At 35.2% G+C, this 23,170-nt stretch overlaps 1 protein-coding gene across 1 annotated transcript in view; it reads left to right on the top strand.

Annotated features, from left to right (window-relative positions):
• The window catches only part of CBLB (Cbl proto-oncogene B), a 208,409-nt gene that overhangs the window by 120,529 nt on the left and 64,710 nt on the right, over positions 1 to 23,170 (top strand). The window contains exons 7-10 of the mRNA XM_061194148.1: positions 937 to 1,074; positions 5,913 to 6,000; positions 8,595 to 8,726; positions 20,208 to 20,411. Coding sequence (XP_061050131.1) covers positions 937 to 1,074; positions 5,913 to 6,000; positions 8,595 to 8,726; positions 20,208 to 20,411 — 562 coding nt within the window. The remainder of the gene's footprint in view (positions 1 to 936; positions 1,075 to 5,912; positions 6,001 to 8,594; positions 8,727 to 20,207; positions 20,412 to 23,170) is intronic.

Here is a 23,170-nt window from a genome sequence, read left to right as displayed (position 1 = left end):
AAATCACAACTTCTGGGACTTCCCTGGTGGCACAGTGGTTAAGAATCCGCCCACCAACGCAGGGGACACGGGTTCGATCCCTGGTCTGGGAAGATCCCACCTGCCGCAGAGCAACTAAGCCCGTGCGCCACAACTACTGAGCCTGCGCTCTAGAGCCCACGAGCCACAACTACTGAGCCCGCGTGCCACAACTACTGAAGCCCGTGCGCCCAGAGCCCGTGCCCTGCAACAAGAGAAGCCACCGCAATGAGAAGCCCGCGCACCACAACAAAGAGTAGCCCCCGCTCGTCGCAACTAGAGAAAGCCCGCATGCAGCAACGAAGACCCAAAGCAGCCAGAAATAAATAAAATAAAATAAATAAATTTATTTAAAAAGAAAAATCACAGGGCTTCCCTGGTGGCGCAGTGGTTGAGAATCTGCCTGCCAATGCAGGGGACACGGGTTCGAGCCCTGATCTGGGAAGATCCCACATGCCGCGGAGCAACTAGGCCCGTGAGCCACAACTACTGAGCCTGCGTGTCTGGAGCCTGTGCTCCGCAACAAGAGAGGCCGCGATAGTGAGAGGCCCGCGCATCGCGATGAAGAGTGACCCCCACTTGCCGCGACTAGAGAAAGCCCTCGCACAGAAACGAAGACCCAACACAGCCAAAAATAAAATAATAATCAATTAATTAATTAAAAAAAAATCACAACTTCTTCCTTTCTTTAAAAACCCAGTTTTCTTCAAAGATGAAACCACTTAAATGGAATTATTATCATTGCTTCTTTTACAGATCAATAAATGGAGAAGGAAAATGGTGTAAAAATAAGTTTGAAGATAGAAATTTTAAATGATTCTGTATATTCTTTCACTTAAGAAAAATCTAACAGATTGTTTAGTAGTAGTTAGCTTACATTTTGAATGTGATTAAACGTAATTTTCTTATGTTTCACAGCTACATTTTCCGGTTAAGCTGCACTAGGTTGGGACAGTGGGCCATCGGCTATGTGACAGGGGATGGAAATATCTTACAGACCATACCGCACAACAAGCCCTTATTTCAAGCCCTGATCGATGGCAGCAGGGAAGGATTGTAAGTATGAGACCTGGGAGTTGGGGGTGCTTATTATTCACAGATGTGGAAGATAGAGACCGCTTTGCGATGGAGGGAATGGATAGTGAGGCTGATGTTCAGGCTGGTTTTTATTTCAAGACTAAGAAATGGATGTTCCTTAGTTTCTATTGTTCATCTCTTAAAATAGTCATTTTAAGGTAACCTAATTATTTGATATATTTTTTTCTAGCATGGTCTAAACAATCTTCGGGTCTCAGTATCGTCTTACAAATATTAGAAGTATACAGTTGTATACTGTACAATTGGAGAATGGACTCAGTGGAATGATTATTTGATTGTTCCCTACCTAGCTCTGCTCCTGTGCTCCCAATTGCACTCCCAGTCAGTGTAGGGCCTCTTAATCCTGTTGTTGGGCTCATGAGCAGATTCTGACAGGCTCTGTTTTGGGGCCATTGGTGAAGTTGCAAGGGGTTCCCCTGTTTATGGGGTTGCTGCAGACAGCTCACAAAAGCAACCCCCCAAAGAGCCATCCATCAGCTCTTCTCTCTCAGAAAAATACAACTGGTTATTAAATGGGCCTGGGACTTCATGTCCATGGGGAGCACCGTGCTGGTATGTCTCTGAAACGTGTCTTCCTTCTCTCCGCCTTCCTCCCTCTGTTGCTCCCTCTCTTTCGTCCTTTTGTTCTTTGTTTTTTTTGTGTTGTTGTTTTTTTTAATTGAAGTATAGTTGATGTACAATATTATATAAGTTACAGGTGTACAGTATAGTGATTCACAATTTTTAAAGGTTGTACTCCATTTATAGTTACTATAAAATATTGGCTATATTACCTGTGCTGTACAATGTATCCTTGTAGCTTATTTTATACCTCTTACTCCCCTTCCCCCCTATATTGCACCTCCCCTCTTCCCTCTCCGCATTGGTAACCACTAGATTGTTCTCTGTATTGGGAGTCTGTTTCTTTTTTGTTATATTCACTAGTTTTTGTATTTTTTAGATTCCACCTATAGTTGCTATCATTGAATTTAAGTGTATAACATAGCAAATAAATTCCAACATCAAATTACAATGAGTTTTTGTATCTTTCACAGGAAAATAACTTAGTAACTAAAGGTAGTTTAAAATTAGATGTAAAACGGTATATATTGGGATAATTCTTTAAAATAACTGACTCCTGTTGCCTCATGTAACCCTTAAATTGCTAGTTCTACTTTTTATTTTCACCGGTAATACCACATTTTCTTTTTCTTCTTCTTAGCCTTTTCTCATCCCTTCCCTTCCTTTCTCTTCATGTCTCCCTTCTTTTACTCACATCAATAATAAGTCCATATTCCAGAATTGTATGTTAATAGCTAAGTTCAGTTTATCTTAAGCTGTTTTTTTTTTTAAATTTAGAAATAGATAAATTCTCCTTTGTTTTTTAGGTTAAGAATGCCTTTCTTCTCCGTACATAAAGTTCAGACAATCTGAGGGGTCCCTTCCTAGTAAATATGTCTTTCATTCATTTTAGTCATATGCCATTCCCGTCACCCTTTCGTGGTATTTTCAGTGTCACTCCATCTCACTGACTTTTCTTGTCCTTCGCCTTGCTGAGTAACGTAGAGACACATGTGCTCCTCCTTGCTGCGGCATGGACTGTGATAGAAGCCGAGCAGGAGAAAGTCCACCAGGAAGAGCAAATGGTTTAAGTTTCCCAATAGCAAAAAGTTTTACTTTTCCAAAGTAATTGCAAAAACAGAAAGAAGAAAACGTGATGAGATCTATGTGAAGAGATAAAAGTTGTGAATTTTCAAGAAATAGTTACATAAGAACTGCATGGCAAACTGGTACCAAATGTCTATTTCTCTCTCTTTTTTTTTAATTATCATAAATTCGCTATTCTGTCATTTATACCTTACCTCTGGTGCATCAAAGATTCATATGTGTAGCTTTCTATTCACTATGATAAGAGGATTTTTGTTTTGAAGAAAATGTGCTTCAGAGTTTTAATTTATAAAAAAGAGGTTACGAGTGGGCACATCTGTAAATGGAGTAATTTTGATATAGTTTTTTTTTTTTAAACATCTTTATTGGAGTATAATTGCTTTACAATGTTGTGTTAGTTTCTGCTGTATAACAAAGTGAATCAGCTATACATATACATATATCCCCATATCTCCTCCCTCTTGTGTCTCCCTCCCACCCTCCCTATCCCACCCCTCTAGGTGGTCACAAAGCACCCACCGAGGTGATCTCTCTGTGCTATGCGGCTGCTTCCCACTAGCTATCTATTTTACATTTGGTAGTGTGTATATGTCAGTGCCGCTGTCTCACTTCGTCCCAGCTTATTACCCTTCCCCCTCCCCATGTCCTCAAGTCCATCTCTACGTCTGCGTCTTTATTCCTGTCCTGCCCCTAGGTTCTTTAGAACCATTTTTTTTTCTTTAGATTCCATATATATATGTTAGCATATGGTGTTTGTTTTTCTCTTTCTGACTTACTTCACTCTGTATGACAGACTCTAGGTCCATCCACCTCACTACAAATAACTCAATTTCGTTTCTTTTTATGGCTGAGTAATAATATTCCATTGTATATATGTGTCACATCTGCTTTATCCATTCATCTATCGATGGACACCTAGGTTGCTTCCATGTCGTGGCTACTGTAAATAGAGCTGCAATGAACACTGTGGTACATGACTCTTTTTGAATTACGGTTTTCTCAGGGTATATGCCCAGTAGTGGGATTGCTGGGTCGTATGGTAGTTCTATTTTTAGTTTTTTAAGGAACCTCCATACTGTTCTCCATAGTGACTGTATCAATTTACATTCCCACCAACAGTGCAGGAGGGTTCCCTTTTCTCCACACCCTCTCCAGCATTTATTGTTCGTAGATTTTTTATGATGGCCATTCTGACTGGTGTGAGGTGATACCTCATTGTAGTTTTGATTTGCATTTCTCTAACGATTAGTGATATAGCTTATTTATATTGTTATAATGCCTTACATCTATTTTTCAAAAGTCAATCCAAACTAACAGATTATAATATCATAATCAGTAGTCTAGCCTCCAAACTCCTGTGCAAATTAGCTGCTAATATTTACACACACACACACACATCTTCAGAGGGGTTTAGCTAGTTGAATTTGAAATTTAATGATAGATTACATTAAAATCTGATCAGATTAGGTTTCAGATTAGATTAAAATATTAGCATTTTAATTAGATAGGTTTTTTGTTTGTTTGCTTTTTTTCCTTAAGATCAGTGAAAACACAGGATATCATCTGGTCTAACTATCAGGGTCACCTCTCCTTTCCGTATAGTTAATCTGATATTGTAGGACATAGGTGATAAAGAAGTTTACTTTGATAACCAGCCAAGATTCCTTATTCCTTCACTGCCATTGGAAAGGGCTCATCAGTAGCACCCCGGTGTACTGAGGACAGTAATCACTGAAATGCTCCTTATACATTAAATAGAACCATTTAACCTTTCCTCTAGCAACCTTATTGTCATTTTGTAATCTTTCATTTCTGAATTCTTCCTAGAATTCTACGTTTTTGAAGTGTGATGAACAAAATATATAATAATATTTAAAACTGGCCATTTTAGGGTATAAAAAAAGAAAGTTACCAACTTTTGCTTATCACTCATTTAATATTTGTAGAATTGTATCCCAACCCTATAATGACATTCTAAATTTGTATCATAGTCAGATGTAGTCAACTCCTTTTCCTAAATCTTAAAAGAAAACAAAAAAACATAAAACCAACACTCACTGATATGCTCCTTACCATATGAGAATTATCTATCCTCTAGGTTCATTTTTTCCTGGTTTACTTGGGTAATTTTAAATACTTACTAACATTCTTATAGACTCTTTACTTAAGGATAAATAGTTTTTGTTACTTCACAGAATAGTTTTAGTATAGTTTTGCCCTTTAAAATATTCACCACTGTAGTATTGGGTTCTTAATTTTTCATTCAAAAATCTAGAACAGAAAGATAGTAAATAAAATCAACTGTAACTTAATGAATTGATGAAATCCAGCAGTAATATTACTTCTTTCTTAATCTAAAATACGTGTTTACCAACACAGTAAACTTCATTTTTTAATGAATTTCTGAATGAGTAAAAGCTGGTTTAGTACAGCAAGACAGCACTATAACTTTTAGTTCTTATTTTAATTCTCTCTAATAATGGAACCTTGTGTTTATAAACCATTCTGTTTGTAGCTTGATTTGAAGTAAATGAAACATGGAATTGTAACATTTTAAAATTTCTCCAGTAAACGTGTATGTGTGTGTGCACGTGTGTATATGTGTCAGGATAAGTGGAAGGTGAAACAGAAAGAAAGAGGATGGGAAACTGGAGAAAGAAAACACCACAGAAGTGTTTGAATAACTTTTGTGGGAAAACTGTGGGCTTTAATTCTATTTTTCTTTCCTTGTGTTACTAAACATTGTGTAAAATGATACAGTTAATGTTAACTGTGCTTCAGATGAAAGACGTAATAATTGCAAATAGGTGTATATTCAAAGTATTTTGGAATAGAATATGAGTAACCAGGAAAATAAATTTTTAACTTACCTATACATATAGTAAAGGTGTTTAATTGAAAATGATTGCTTAATGGCTGAGTCCGTATTCATTGTATATTTCCTTTATGAAAAAGATTCCTAGATTTTAAATGTCCTAGAAATAACTTGTAGTATTATGGAAACAGTGATAGAATAAGTTCTTGATGTAAGTTACATAAAAAGGAAACATCCAAATGTCTGTTTGAATATAGAAGAATCTGATTAAATAACTTTAAATGCAATTAAGACTTGTATATTTATGTTAATAAAATTTCTGTTTATAACCCAGCTATCTTTATCCTGATGGGAGGAGTTATAATCCTGATTTAACTGGATTATGTGAACCTACACCCCATGATCATATAAAAGTTACACAGGTAAGGACAATTTCTGGAGACATTTATAATTAATAAGTATCTATGATGCCTTTGAAATGAATAAGATTCTTATGCTATACGTAAAGTCATGTGCAGGTATTTAATGCAAAAGATATTTAAGGAATTTTAAGAGTGTTTGGAAAGAAATTACATTACTTTCTCCATTTTTTGGATAAAAGTTTCTGCTTTTAATATTCTTGCTTCCAATATAATATTGGCATTTATGTGGGGAGATAGATAGATAAATCCATAGGTAGGTAGATGGATATACTATAGTTTTAGAAAACTCCAAAGAAGATTAGGTTAATTATATGCATTAGTTTTTAGAGTCAAATGAGTAATTGAAGCCTATTGTAGACAATGATTATATTCTTATAAATCGATTGTTGGCAGCCTCATAGGTTATGAGTGGGAGTATAACTTGGTAAAGCCTTTCTTGAGGGTGATATTCAATAATTATCAAAATCTAAAGATCTTTGACTCTAGATTCCATATACATATCACTTGCATATACACATGAAGATCTATACACCAGGATGTTTACTTTAGCATTTTTCATAAAAATGAAATATTACAAAATACCAAAATATTCAATCATAGGTTAAATACCATTGTATACTCATACTGCATTATACCATAAAGTCTTTAACAGGAGGAAGGTAGCTCTATGTACTCACATGGGAACTTCTGCATCTTGTTATGTGAAAAAGTTATGTAAAGCTTAATTATGTAACACTTTATTTCGTAAAATTATATTACTTAAGTACAATTTTGTAAATAAATAAAAAATTACCATATATGAACATATGAATGTGCTTTTAAAGAATAAAAATAGAAAAACACCAATCTGGCAACAGTCTTTAACTGAGAGAGAACTTGAATATTTTATTTTACATGTAGTTAAGTTTAAAAATTTTTATAATTTAGATATTTTCTGCTTTGTATAATAATAAGACTGTAATAAAAAGAAATTATAGGTTTTGGGGAAGACAACAGATAAGTTTTAATTTTATTTCTAGTTCTCCAGATTTCAGTCTCAGTGGTCTTGATATTATTATGTGAAACACACTTCCCGACATGGGTACTGTGTGTGGGCAGTTTTTAAAATTTAATATATGAAAGCCATTTTAAAAATTATGTAGTGATTCTCTATTTTCTAATATATGTAAAAAGACACGAGACAATTCCTCATTATAAATCCATGGTTTAAAAATTGTTTTTTTTTTAATTGTTTAAAAATTCATATTCGGGAGTAGCATCATTCTCTTAAATTACTCATAAATATTTGATTAGCTTACATCTTAGGTTGTATTGAATTCTGCAGCTGTGATTTTAGCCTATTTTAATTTTTTTATAATTATAAATTGGCCCTTTGGATTTCATAACCAATAGATACTTGTCTATTATTTTAGGGATTTCAATGATATATAATTTATTTTGGATTACTTTAGACTTCTTTCCATCTTGATCCATTCTCTTGTCTTTTTCCTTAATTTATTTTAAGATTATTTGTATAGTCACACATACATAAATCATGGTAGACACAATTTATATGTGACTGTGTGGGTATATGTGTGCATGTGTATCTGTGTATGTGTTTATGTATATATTTTTTTCTAGAGATTGTAAGATCTTTCATTAGGTTAGGGATTAAATATTGTCATTTATTCATCCTATCCAGGGCCGTGTGTGTAGTAGGTACTTACTAGACGAAAACATTGCCTTATTTAAACAAATTTTTATTTCTATATTTCCTTTTCTTTTTATCCCTATTAAATAACACTATTTTTTCATACTTTTTTTTATTCTTACCAATATGTTTGTATCTTCTTTGTGACATAGATCTTTTCGTTATTTGAACACTGAGAGTTTTACTGTGCCAAAAGCTTCTAAACTAGTAAATCAAGAGAATAGATGTTGAATAAAACAATTTTTGGTTGCCGAAATGATCAGATTTCTTGATGGTGTTAGACTGGGTAAAGAGTATGCGAATTAGAGATTTAATATAGAATTTGAAGAAAACAATTTAAACTTACTGACCCTCAGTTTTGTTTTGTTTTTAAATTCAGTGTATCTTATTATACTTTGGAGATTATGTGACATAATAAATGTGGACGACAGTACCTAGCATGCAGAAAGGCCTTGGCAAATGCTGCTTTACTTCCATTCTGGAATTTCTGCAGATAGCTATCTAAGAAATAAGATTAATGGTCAGCCATGTTGCAATTTGACATTAAAATTAGATGAGTACGTGGCATTTACAAAGAAAATAAAGTTATTTATTATTGCCTTTTAAAACCATAAGTTGTGTCTCTTAAATCACTCTATTGATGCAGGTACCTTCCTTAAGGAACAGCACAAAATGTTAAATAATCCAAAGTATTCGAAAAGCTTATGCAATTGCTGATAAAATCTGTTTAATTTTGTAGACCAAATTCTGATGACCAATTTAAAACATGTCTTAAATTGCAACATGATCTGACAGGATCAAGTGTGAGGAATTTACTGTAAGTCATTGTATTTAAGAAAATTCAGTATTATCACTTCATACTAAAAATACATTAACATTGCCTTTTTTCTCCCCCAAATTCCAGGAACAATATGAATTATATTGTGAAATGGGTTCCACTTTTCAGCTCTGTAAAATTTGTGCCGAGAACGACAAAGATGTCAAGATTGAACCTTGTGGGCATTTGATGTGTACCTCTTGCCTTACAGCCTGGCAGGTATAATCAAGATTTAATTAGCAACGTTGATGTCTTCCTTATATTCCCTGTGAATATTTCTCTTTTCAGTTTTCTACATCTTAATGATTCAGGAAGTAATACTGATAAGTGCTTTGTTTGAATGGTTGTTAGAAAAAAATCTCATGTTTGAATCTTTCATTTATATGATTTGATTTCTTTTTGTTTTTATGTTTCCTTTGCATGTATAACTTAATTTTATGATATTAATCGTAAGTAGTTCTACTTCTGTAACACTGTTGATTTCAGAATGTAACTTATCAGTGTTACCAACTAACCATATTTATATTATTTATCATAGGTCAGATTCTATTTATAGTAGGTCAGATTCTGAAGCAATAAACCCCAGTAGATAAATCTTACGTTGATGTTTCAACACCTCTCTTCTCCTGAGAAGGTGTGGCTCCTGTCTCACATATGTCTACAGTTGCTCTGTAAGGCTAAAATAGAATCAGACAGAAAAAGTTTCCCAAATACCTTTAGTTCCCACAGAAACAGGCACTAAATTTTCCAATTTACAGAAGCAGAATTTAAGGTGAGCTACCTTCCACTCTGTAGGCATTCAATAAATATAAATTGATTTGAGGTTTTAAATTAAGACCTAGGGAATAATTGGTTTCCCCAAGGGCTTTTTTAAAAAAAAATATTTCTTTATCTGTAATAAAGTTTGGAGATTTTAAAATAGATCTTTGGACAGATTTCTAGTTTTGAGTATTTGGAGGATTCACAGAATATTTTGCTCACGTCATTTTTAAATTGCTCTGTTTAACACAGTCAGTATTGAAGTCAGTATTGCTGATTGGGTTTAGAAAACAAATAATTAAAATTTCAAGCCTTTTAAAAGATTTTCAGTTGAGTGTATCATCGGCATCCCTACCGCATTCCTGAGCCTTCTCTCCAACCCAGAACCTGTGCATTGCCTGAGGAAGGATGGCTTCAGAGGATCAGGAAGGGGCAATGCAGACTCATAGGAGCGTTGATGTTTGTTGAGCTCATTACTTGATAATAAAATATTAATGATTTTCACATTTTCACAGTCTTACAAAGAGGGCCTCTTTTTTCCTTTGGGGACATTTTAAAAATGGATTAAAAAAAAGGGGAAGAACTAGGAAATGAATTACATTTTCAAAGCCGTTTCTGAACTCCCAGACGTCTCTGCTACCTCGGTAAAAATTGCTCAACATCCCTACACTTCTCTCTCTCAATATGCATTTGGTTTATATTTTACCTGAGGTTTTCCTTGTTATCCTTGCCCTAATTTCCCTTTATCCCTTTGTGAATTTTGTGTAGTACAGGGAGAAGTTGGAGGAAAAGGGATGCTAAGTATGGCATCGGCAAACTCTCAACATAATCACGTGATTGCTATTCAAGTTACGTTAGCAATAATAGTACTGCAGACGTAGCAGTGTCTTTTTATAAATGAGTTTCAATAAATTTAGTTACACTGATAGAAGACAAAACTGTCGGTTTGCAAGTGGGTTTCAAATGTATCAGTAGAAAGTATTATAGAGATGTTATTGACTCAGTGCCTGGCTGACTGGGAGGGGACTACTTTAGGATGATTTGTTGTACCTGAAACCCATTAACTATTTCAGGGTAAGTATTAAACTGATAGGGGCCAAATGTGTATGTCACCCCTTTAGGTTGACTTATGTCCTCCGTGTGGTAGTATGGATCTCACAGGTATGAAGAAACTAAAAGTTTGCTTTTCTCCCTAAAGGAAACCAGAATTTTAGGCTGGTACAAACTCCCAGTACTCTACCTCCATACACGGCCTGTGTATTTCAGCCCGTTCTCTGGGGGCCCCCGGCTTGGAGCATACAAATACATATATATTGCAGGACTTAGCATCTTCAACTTGAAACTTACCTAGCATTTGGAAGTTAAGAGGGTTAAAAGTCGGAAGCTCCCATTAGGTTGGCAGAACCTTTGATTAGTAAAGATTATTGTTTACAGTGTCATACAAAGTAGTTGTTTACCTTGTGGCTCAGGGTGAGTAAAAGAGTAGGGCTGAATGTAAAGCAACGAGGTTTTACTTATTTTACTTTCTGTATACTTCTTAAATGAAATTTATCTTTTAAAACTTTAGGGCCAGTACTATATATTTAATTTAGTAATAAGTCTGTGAACTATTTGCAATAGGTATGTTATATGCAAAACACACAGGAGCATTTCCCAGTTGTCATGGCTATGTTATTAACCCTTTGCCCTTTACATCACCACAGGTTTTCTATATATTACTCTGTAGTCTCCAAATGGTGCAGTTCTCTTGCCTGTAGCTAAACAATTCCTTGATTTTCTTCGTGATTTTTCATGTTGATCTAATGGCCTTATATTAAGATATGTCCAGTCATATTTGTAAATTAACATTTGCAATTGCTTTCTTTCTCTTTTTTAGTCTGAAGTACAGTACTTCTTAGTTTTACTTTTAGAGATTGAGGAAGTGCATAAATTGCCAAGTGCTAAAAACTGTCTCTGAGTAAAATTTTAGGAGAAGCTGTCTGAAAAAGTAGTACTAAAGTAGTAGTTGACTAAGTAAAGTAGTAAAAAACTGACAAATTCAAAAGTGCTTATTAGAAGGTTGAAATAATCAAAATAAATCACACTCATGTCACTAGTGAATAATGTTATTATCCTAATGTAATCATAGAATTTTGCATATGAGTTAATGAAAAATATGCAAAAGCATTATTTCAGCATCTTTAAAATTCTTCTCACACAAGACAGTTCATGATCAGTAAATATTTTTCTGATACATCCTGTATATATCCCTGTAAGCTCTTACCTCCTTGTATTTGTATTATAAGCATTTACAATACATATTTACTTGTTTTTCCTCTAGGATGTGGATTGCTTTACCTGTTTTAGAATTCCTCTCCCCTAGCATGCTACCTCCACGTTGGTAGTTATTCGGTAAATACCTATAGACCGTATGCTAGATAATGTAAAGGAAAGAGAAGAATAGGGCTAAGAGTACAACAAATAAAAAGACACTATTATAGATCAATTGTGAAAAGCCCTTGTAATGTCTCAGTTCTGTCCATTTCTCCTCTGCAAAGTATCGGGGGACTTTTCAAAGATCTTTTATCATGCTTAAGATCTGAGAATGATTCCTAAGAATTTTAAACCTCAGATCCATTTGTTCCATTTAGTAGCTGCTGGGTGATTCCCTTCAACTTTTCACATTTTGGTTTTTTTGCACTTTTTTTTTTTTTAAATTCCTTGCAATATTACTGGCACTAACCTACAGGCAGGAAGACCAAGTTTCTATTTATTGCTTTTTTACACCAAGAAACATGCACAGTGATCCCTGATTCAAGTTTTCTCTACGCTGAAAAAAATTGTTAGGTCAGTGTTTGAGAATTTCTAAGTGATGTTCCATAGTCTCTACATCTCAATGGGATTTTAGTGGTTAAAGAAGCTTCAACTTTTGAACATTTCTACTTTTGGATAAACTGAATATTTCTACATTTTCATATAGATTTCACACAGTGCTGCCTCCTGCCAACCAACAGATCTGTTTTGGCAGTTTTCATATTTTTGTATGAACAGCAGTATTTGACAGTCATTTAAATACATTATTACAAAATGCCCCTGTTATTTAATAAAAATAAAAGTCTTATGAAATTAATCCATTTAAAATACAGTTAACAAACATTAGCTATACTAAAAACCTCACATCTAGCCCCAATGAGCTGCTCACTGGACTTAACCTAATTGATGGTCAATATGAGGACAAAAAGAAACAAAATTATGAAACATTTCCATAGTTCTGCACTGTATTGTCAAACATTGTATCTAAGCTTGTAGATGTAATTGGAAATGTTATGTGAGTAGTGAGTCTCTGGATATGAGTACATGTAGTAATATGTGTCATTTTTTTTTCAACTTTTTCCTTATTCAAAATGGTAAAAGGCTAGAGTCTGTTTTCTAACTTTAAAGCCAGTGTTTTTGTTTTTATATGCTTGCTTGTTTTTTCTATCAGAGAAAAAATTAAGTTTTCAAACGTAATTGTGCACAAGGATAATTTGGTTTCCCTTAAGTGGCTTGGTAGAAGCTGACATAGAATATTTCATCCATCGGGCTCCAAGATCTCAAATCCATTCGTTTTCATTTATTTAGCAAACATTCTTTAAGCAGCTTCTGTTTCCCAGGTTCTGTACTAAAGACACAGTCCCTATCCTCAAGAAGTTAAAATTAAATCTAAAAATTTTATCGAGGGGTATGGTACTAATAATCACTTGAAATGAATATCCTGTTATCTTTCAAATTTAATTATGGATTTGAGACATTTTTGTTACTTTCTACTACTTTGGTTGGGCATGCTGATATGAAAAGGATTTTAAAGGCTGCATGTCTGCCAAGAAGCTCTGGTAAATCAGGTCCAATAGGAAATATTAAATCCTGACCATAAAATATTATGTGTTCAAGCATTGTGCATTTTTAGCAAGTAGTTCTTCACCAACTTTTCCTTCCATTTGATGCCCTACTTTGGTTTAATTGAAATTCATTGGAGATTTAAACTTTGTAATTAACGGAAACCCTAAGAAATGCACAGTAGAGGTGTCAGTTAGTTGTTATGGGCTGCAAGTGGTTACTCTTTAATTGCTGTCATAATGGCCCATTAGTCATGCCTCTGAAGAGGTGTCAGATACTTTTTTTTCCTTCTGAAACATCTGTGTTATTTAATAAATTGAACTGGCAAGTCTGAGTTTGCACAGAATACTAAGTAAACTGAGTAATCACCTCTCTAGAGGCATCCTTTGAAGTAGTATCACTCTGGGTTTGGCATTTCTTTCTTTTTAAAAAAAAATAAATTTATGTATTTATTTTTGGCTGCATTGGGTCTTCGTTGCTGCACGTGGGCTTTCTTTAGTTGCGGCGAGCGGGGGCTACTCTTCATTGCGGTGTGTGGGCTTCTCATTGTGGTGGCTTCTCTTGTTGTGGAGCACGGGCTCTAGGCGCACGGGCTTCAGTAGTTGTGGCACACGGGCTCAGTAGTTGTGGCGCACGGGCTCAGTAGTCGTGGCGCATGGGCTTAGTTCCTCCGTGGCATGTGGGATCTTACCGGACCAGGGCTAGAACCCGTGTCCCCTGCATTGGCAGGCGGATTCTTAACCAGTGCGCCACCAGGGAAGTCTGGGTTCGGCATTTCTAGTCCATCCTTGGCAATGAAACTTGGAGAGTTTTCTTTCACTTCCACACTATTACACGAATATTAACAAAACATGTTCTTTACTTTGAACTCCTCCGTGTCTTCTTTTCTGTAATAACATATTATGCATCAGTGATATTGCAGGGTGATCACATAAGGTGTAAAGTAAGGAACTGTTTTTGTTCTATTTTTCTTTCCAGGAATCTAGAAAATATCTGCTGAATACAGACTCTAAACTGTGTTCTTCAAATCTTCCTTCCAAAATAAAAATGGATACACATATGCCAGTTGGATATGCAGCCTTTGTTTGAATTATTGCCAAGGACTTTAATTCAGTTAAAAGCAAAATTAATTTTCCTCTAATTATTCCTCCTGCATATTTTTTCAAAATAATTTAAAGGAAAGATATTGGAGTATTCAAAATACTTCGCAAAAAGTCAGTAGATGAAAATTAATAAGCTCTGATTTTAATATGACATGTGATTAAAGAGATTTATAGGTGTACCATATTTAGAGAGCATGGTTGGGGAAGAAATGTGTAACTGTCTAAGAGAGGTGAGAAGCCAGCTCAAAGAATCACATTCAAGGCACTAAGAAGTAATCTTAATACATCTGTTTTCAAAAGCAACCAGCCTTTAAATTTCTAGCCTCAGTGAAGCTTCATAACCTTAGTACTACAAATAAAAAAATATTTGCCTTTAAGAATGTTATAAATTAGTATTTGTCCTTGATTATATGTTATGTCTTTTTGTATAAATGTGATAAAGTGTTGGAGCTCCTCTTTCACTTTGAGAGCCGTGTAAGGGCTATGGTATGTTTCCTCAGCTATCTTACTTCTTTTCTTTGTTCTTGAGACTATTTTTGTAGTAATTATACCAACTGGATTTTAAGTAGCACTTTGGAAGGCTTTGAGTTAATTTACCTCACTTTATCTTTAAGATATCCCTTAAAATGTGCATTCTCTCGTTATACCCTACAAAGAAGATGAAATGGCTTACCCAGTGTCACACAGCTGCAATTGGTGGGTATAGGATTCCAATCCAAGCTTCCAGATTCAGAATGTTTATGCTTCTTTCCTGATTCACTGTTTTCATGGTCCTTCCAAATTAAAACTAGAAGAGTCTAGATTTGTCAATGTCGTCTTACCTTGCCCACCATAAAAGAACACCAAAACCAAAGATCTCTCTCACTGTTACTTATTCTAAGATCACTATTAACTATCCTCATTCATTCTTTATAGCAAGAAGTTACTAAGTTTTTGTGGGATATATTGTGCTCTGAAAATGCTTAGTATGGACCCAAGCTACTCTCAGTGTATGTATGTGTATATGTATCTATCTAGTTATTTATCTATAATTGTTTCATGTTTAGAAAAAGAGATTTATGGTAACTTCAGATCTGTGTGAAGTATAGCAAAGTAATGTACATTAGAAGTTACTGAGATGGGAAACACACATATAGTAAAAATATAAACTGCACTCCAAAATGAGACTCATGAAGTCCTATGTATTCTCTGGGGCCCTCCATTTATATTGTATTTGTGGGAAGGCATGAAATGATTGACCTTAAAGTGTGCCTTCAAATAATTAACTTGCACTATTTATGGTTGCCAAATGAGTCTGAGTAGTTTTATCATGAGCATATTACATAGTTAAGTTTCAGATGGTGTAGAACTCACTGATAACTTCTGTCTCATTTGGTTTGGGAGGATTTATTTGAGGAAGTGAAGTCTACTGAGTGAATTAGAACGGATGGAGTCCAAGTACTTCCTCTTAACTTTCTCAGAATGTGAATATGTTGGGGACTAGAGAAGGAGTTATTTATTGGTCCTTCTTCTTCATTAACATATGTTCTGTGATCTTGCATTAAGTGTATATTGACAGAAACATTATTTTAATTATTGAGGCACAATCCTGATGAGTTAGGTGTCTATCGAAGACATTCTTCATATGTGTTTAATCAACCATCTGACAGAAATGAGGGTGGAGTACCAAAACAGCACCACAATTTGAGATTCTGAGTACCAAATTTGACAATATGGTCAAACTTAATTTGCATATGACAGTAGTCAGTTTACAGAGAAAGTGGTGGGTGAAGTCATATTAGAGGAGGCATGTGGTGTGATCTCTGTTTTCAAATCAAAATGGAAGTACATTGCAGCTGGATTTTGATCCTGGTAAGTAATGTAAACGCTCAACAAAGATAAAGCTTAACAGAAAATATATTTTGTGACATATACTCATAAAGCAGCTACTCTCACATCAGTAATTTGTATAGCATTAAACTTTAAGGTAGGAGAGATGGCGAAAAACCTAAATTCAGTTTTAGATTAACTGTTCCCAGTCTTTTTCTTGTACCATCAAGATGCTATTATTGCCTTTCACCTCCTTCCCTTTCCAAACACAATCTTTCCAGTTACCCTTTATCAGGAAATAGATCACATAAACCAGAAGTCATCCTTAACCAAACAACATGCAAACTGACCCTGGAGGTTCTAAGGAAGCCTTTGAAGGGGAATACAGTTGCTTATGCATTCTAGCCACTGTACTCAAAAATAATATGACTTAATTATTTAGATTGACTAGATTAATTGTAGTTATGATAACTGTATTATAGTTAGGTCTTAAAAGATTTTCTGGTTTTTAGGTACGCATACTAAAACATTTACCGATGAATTTATGTAATGTGTAGGATGTACTTCAAAATTATCCAGGGGCGGAGGGAACAAGTAAACATATAGCTGAAACAAGATTGGGTGTGAATTGGGGTGGGGGGGTGTGATGAATTGGGAGATTGGGATTGACATATATACACTAATATGTATGAAATGGATAACTAATAAGAACCTGCTGTATAAAAAAATAAATAAAATTCAAAAATTCAAAAAAAAATTGGGTGTGAATTGATAATTGTTGAAGTTGGGAGATAGGTACATGCAGATTCATTACACTTTTTTCTCTGCTTTTGTTTATGTTTGAAAATTTATGTAATAATTTTTTTTAAAAATGTATAAATGCATGAAGTGTCTACTTAGGGCCCAGAGTACAGCTTTCCATCCTTCATGCATTAAAGACACAGGGAACATCAGCTCTTTTATATTTTAATTTTTTACTTAGTGGCATTCAACTTACTTAAACTAAAGAAAAAAACTGTACACCCATTTCTTCCACCACCCACTCCCCCACCTCTGGCAAACACCAGTTCTCTGTATCTGAACTTATTTTTGTTTTGAGTTAATTAATTTTTAGATTGCACATGTAAGAGAGATCATATGGTATCTGTCTTTCTCTGCCTTATTTCACTTACCTAATGCCCTTGAGGTCCATCCATGTTGTGGCAAATGGCAAGATTTCATTCTTTTTTATGGCTGAATAATATTCCATTGTATATATGTACCACAATTTTTTATCCATTTATCTGCTGATGGACACTTAGGTTGTTTCCGTATCTTGGCTACTGGAAATAATGCTGCAGTGAACATGGGGTGTGCATATATCTTTTCTAATTAGTGTTTTCATTTTCTTCAGGTAAATATCCAGAAGTGGAATTGCTGGATTGTATGGTAGTTCTTTTTAATTTTTTGAGGAACCTCCATACTGTTTTCCATACTGCCTGCACCAATTTACATACCCACCAATAGTACACAAGGGTTTTCTTTGTCCAGATCCTCACCAACACTTGTTATTTATAGTCTTTTTGATAACAGGCATTCTAATAGGTATGAGGTGATATCTCACTTTGGGTTTGATTTGCATTTCCCTGATAATTAGTGATGTTGAACATCTTTTCATGTAACTGTTTGCCATATATATATCTTTGGAAAAATGTCTATTCAGATCTGTCCATTTTTTAATCAGATTGTTATTTTGTTTTTGTTTGTGCTGTTGAGTTGTCTGAGTTCTTTATATATTTCGGATATTGGCCTGTTATCAGGTCTATGATTTGGAAGTATTTTCTCCCATTCAGCAGGTTGTCTTTTCATTTTGTTGATGGTTTCCTTTGCTATGCAGAAGCTTTTTAGTTTGATATAATCCCACTTGTTTATTTTTGCTTTTGTTGCTTTTGATTTTGGTGTCAGGTTCAAAATATCTTGCCAAGACCTATGTCAAGGAGCTTACCGCCTCTATTTTCTTCTAGAAGTTTTATGGTTTCAGTTCTTACTTTCAAGTCTTTAATCCATTTTAAGCTAATGTTTGTGTATGGTGTAAGATAATGGTCCAGTTTGTTTATGTATTTATTTATTTATTTATTTGTTGCCATGTGGCTGTCTAATTTTCCCAACACCATTTATTGAAGAGACTGTCCTTTCCCCATTGTATATTCTTGGCTCCTTTGTTGTAAATTAATTGACCATATATCCTTGGGTTCATTTCTAGGCTCTCTATTCTGTTCCATTGATCTATGTGTCTCTTTTTATGCCAGTTTCATACTGTTTTAATTACTATAGCTTTGTATTGCTCTGCTTAGGGCCACGAATACCACTTTCCATTCTTCATGCATTAAAGATGCAGGGTACATCAGTTCTTTCTCATCTTGCTCTTATATATTACAACTATCTGTTTGAAATTATCTTATGTAGATCCGTAGGAAAATTCACTGCAGACACACAGTATGGGTCCATTTTGACTTTTATAATAAGGGGATTTTACGTGGATGACAACCTATATTGAAAATGTACTTACATTTAATGTTCTTGTTATCAAAAGATAGGAGAAAGGTTTAGCTTTCCTTAAATATTTGCTACTGTGTTAGAAAATAATCAGTGTAAGATGGGAGAATTAAGTATCAGTTTTATCATCTGTAAAATGATGGAGCAAATAATTGAGTTGCCTTGAAGCTCACCAGACTTGAGCACACGTGGCAGTAAACATCAAAGGATTTTGTATTAGCCTGTCTGTATCTCTTCATACCACCTTAGTTCAACTATTTTACCATTCCAAGTTTCTTTCCCAAATTATGTAGCAGTAGATGAATAAGGAATTGTTGCAGTTTCTTTTCATTAACCAATCCAGAAAGTATTTGTTTTTCTTTTTTTGACAATTTGTTTGGCAAAGGAGATGTTCAGTTTGTTAATCAGAGTGATGCTTGGGAATGAATAAACTACGTACCACAGAATCTGCCACAGAGTGTATGCTAAGTAATTGTCCAGTGAAAGGAGAGAGACTGTTACTCCACCACTGATCAGAGTATCACTGGAGGGCAGGTAGATCACCACGTTCCCATCATACCAAGTGCATGGGACAATCTTAAGTACTGAATGGTTTCTTTAAAGATGTTAGCTCTTTTCATTCATAGTCTCATCTCTAAAAGTGATGCTCTCATGCCATTTCTGCCTTAAAATGATCTTATAATTTTTACAATTTTTTAAAATAACATACTACTAAAGTCAGGGTATAATGGAGAAACAAACACATGGTGGTGAATATCATATACCATCTATCTCTAAAAGTCAGCATTATCTGCAGGGCAAGAAAACAGTCTTGTCCTGTTTCCCTCCCAACTGTGAATTCTTCATGTAGTTAGTTTTTGAGAAATGGAATCGGGAGATTTTCAGAAAACTTCAGTAATTGCCAGTAAATGAATTTCTGGCCCCAAAGTATTTGCACAGATCTTTTTGCAGTATCTAGTTTGAAAGCAAGATGAGAGGCAAAACTTGATATCTCACATATTATTACATTCCATATGAGCTGTGTCAGGATGACAGGCTCTCAGGACAGATGATGATTTCTGAAAATAAACTTATTTTTTCCCACTGATTGCTTATAAATCAAGGCTTTAAAAGACCTAGGCAATTAAAATGGAAATATGTAGCCATAGTTATGTGCACAGGAACTTTTCCAGAATTGATTTTGAAATGGATTGTTCTAATTGATACTACTACTTTATTTATAATGAATTTTTATCAAAATGTCCTTTTTATAGAATGTTTAATTAGCACTGGTGCCTTTTGGTAAAGAGGGACATGATTCAATTTCCAGTTTTCTGCAGGACTCTAAAGTTTTGATACATTAAAATTGTAAATGAACATTCAGTAAAATAAAGTTAAGCTCCTAACTTTTTGATTTATCCTAAATCAAAGGTTTTTGTAAAGAAATTTTTCTTCAAAAATTTGAAATTTTAAATACTGAACATATATTTTGTTGGCTCCCTGTTCTACTCTGCCACCTTCAAGGTAGATCTTCCTCCACCCCCACTGCCTACCTGAAAACCTATTTTTTGCAACTTCTTTTTATCGTAGAACTTTGGCCCCTCTCAGTAGTGTTTTATTTGAACAAAGACCAATCAGCACAATTTTTGTGTTTGTTCAGGAGTCAGATGGCCAGGGCTGCCCCTTCTGTCGCTGCGAAATAAAAGGAACGGAGCCCATAATCGTGGACCCCTTTGATCCAAGAGATGAAGGTTCCAGGTGCTGTAGCATCATCGACCCCTTCGGAATGCCGATGCTGGACTTGGATGACGACGATGACCGAGAGGAGTCCTTGATGATGAATCGGTTGGCTAATGTTCGAAAGGTAAAACTAGAAAACATAGGATTTTTTCAGTTGTTGTGTGGACATGAAAAAGAAATGATGCTGTCGCAAGTTGGGTATGACGGAGTGTGGGTTTGGGAAAAAAAGATTCTGGAATCAAAAGAAAGGTGAAGATATAAGTAATGTTGAAAGGCTGATGGAATCATAGGCTGAGAAAGAACTAGACTAATCAGAGTGCTTTTGCTGGTTTTAAACTCCAAAATGAGAGATGGTGAGAGCTTTTGTATAGAGACAAACATCATCTGAGACTGGCAGTAGCACATCTGTGAAGAAAAATTTAAGAAAGAAAATTATTAAAATTAGAAGTGATGAAACTGATGAAAAATAGTCTTTGTTGAAGTCTAAAAGAAGTGTCTGATAGTTATTTTTCTTATCAGGAAAGCCAGCCTTCTGTTTGGCTATTAAGAGGTCACATAAGATTTACCTTTATGAATTTACCATAGTCTGGGGTTTGCTTATCAATATTGCAGACTCAAAAAATTAACTTTGTCAGTTCACTGGGAATGGATGCTGCTGCCCAGTTGGAGTTTATGTAACCAAGCCCACAAGAGACTAGTCAATGAACCAGAATGCCAACTGAGTAATTAACAAACCAGAAACATAATGATGAAGAGAGCTGGACCCTGAGCTATCAGGCTATTCTCTGTACAAAAAGATACATGAAATTCAGATTACACTCAGAAGTTTTTTTGCTCCTAAAATCAGAGAAACGGCAACGAGTGTTATGAAAGCATCTGCACACACAGTATGAAGGTGCCCCCCTTCCTTCTGACTTACAGCAGGCATGGCTAATCAATCATGGTTCCCATTCCTGCTGAGTTCAGACTTGGCCTGCACAGCCTTATAGAACCTCCACTGCAATTCATTAGGATTTGGCAGGTAACATGCAGCCTATTTGCCATGTAGGTGGAATGATGATGAAGTGTAATGGCAGCAGATTGTATTTGCCATATGCATCCATCTCTGTGGTAGGGAAACACTTGGTGCAGGAAACAGTTGAGGTGTTTTGGGGGTTACCCGTTCTTTTCGGCTGTGTCAAAATTTACTTCTTGGCCTCCTGCATCTTCTGTGTTCCAGCGTTCCATGCTCACCAGGTACTTATCCTTAGGATTTTTTATTTATTTATTTATTTTATTTTTTTAAAGTAGAGGGAAGGATTTTTTATTTATTTATTTATTTATTTTTGGCTGTGTTGGGTCTTCGTTTCGTGCGAGGGCTTTCTCTAGTCGCGGCAAGCCGGGGCCACTCTTCATCGCGGTGCGCGGGCCTCTCTTGTTGCGGAGCACAGGCTCCAGACGCGCAGGCTCAGTAGTTGCGGCTCACGGGCCAAGTTGCTCCACGGCATGTGGGATCTTCCCAGACCAGGGCTCGAACCCGTGTCCCCTGCATTGGCAGGCAGATTCTCAACCACTGCGCCACCAGGGAAGCCCTCCTTAGGATTTTTAAATAACAAATTTCTACATATGGAGATATATTAATACCACCAACGTGGCTACTCTCAAATTCTACTTTGGTCTGGGGTGATTTTTATTATTCACCTCATTGGTTTTTCATAAATGTCATAATTTAACTCTCATAGTCATAGTTTCTCTCAAGAGAAACTACTCTTGATTCTATCCTCTAATGCTGACAACTACATTCAGTTTTTACTTTTGAAGTTTGTGATCCCTTTGGCCCAAGAGATGGGAGAAAGGACGTAGTTATTCCTCAGTAACCCTAAAGGATGAACAAGAAAAAAAAATCTCAAATTGAAACAGGGAATTGAGACTTGATTTTAAGATGAACTCAATCAGTAACCAACATTAATATGTATATGAGCAAAACTTTTTCACATTTTATTCTCTCAACTTGAAGAGGTAAATATTCTTCTCATTTTCAGATAAGGAAATGAGGCTCAGGCTAGTCATGTGACATGGCTACATTAGGAGGTTGTAAAGCCAGAATTCAGAGTTGTATCTGCTGGATAAAAATACAGTGCTATATCCAGCACTCCATATGTAGCTTTCTTACATGCTGAGTGATGAAATGCTTTCTACCAAGTCAGATTGTGGACTGTATCCTAAAATATTTGTCATATAACGTTATTTTAATAAAGTAGTAACCTTTATGATTTCAATGAACTGGCACTGTTTTGTGTTCTTAAGTCCTTGATCTCATTTAATCATGACACCAATCCAGTAGAGAAGCTACTGTTACTGCCCTGTTTTACAATGGAGGCAATTGAAGAAGAAAGAGGTAAAAAACTTGCCTAAGATCCCAGTACTACTCTAAAGCAGAACTGGTGCTTTTTTCCTAACTTCAAAACTGTAGTTATGAGCCGTCATGCAACACACCTCTTTCGCCCCCTTTGGAACCTGCTGCACACATTGTACTTCATAGAGTACAAGTCTCTGTTCTCTGAAGGTCTATAATATAATGTATATCACGAATAGTTACCAACTCCCAATGAAATGTTAACCAGAAGTTAAGAATAATTTGAACTGTGATCTGTTGGTATTAACCTATAAAGATACTTATGCCCTAATTGGTCACCAAAAACCCAAGCAAATTCAATTAGGCCCTGCTAATTGATATATAAAAAACTATTAACATCTGTTTTTCCATATACTAGCCGTATGTGGCTATTTAAATGTGAATTTTAAATAATTTAGATTTAATAAAATTTTAAAATTTTGTTCTTTAGTCCCACTCAACATATTTGAAATGCTCAACAGCCCCTTGTGTCTAGTGGCTACCCTGTT

The sequence above is a fragment of the Eubalaena glacialis genome, chromosome 6 (assembly GCF_028564815.1).
Source record: "Eubalaena glacialis isolate mEubGla1 chromosome 6, mEubGla1.1.hap2.+ XY, whole genome shotgun sequence".
NCBI classification, from domain to species: Eukaryota; Metazoa; Chordata; class Mammalia; order Artiodactyla; family Balaenidae; genus Eubalaena; species Eubalaena glacialis.
This window is presented reverse-complemented; position numbering and strand designations above follow the sequence as displayed.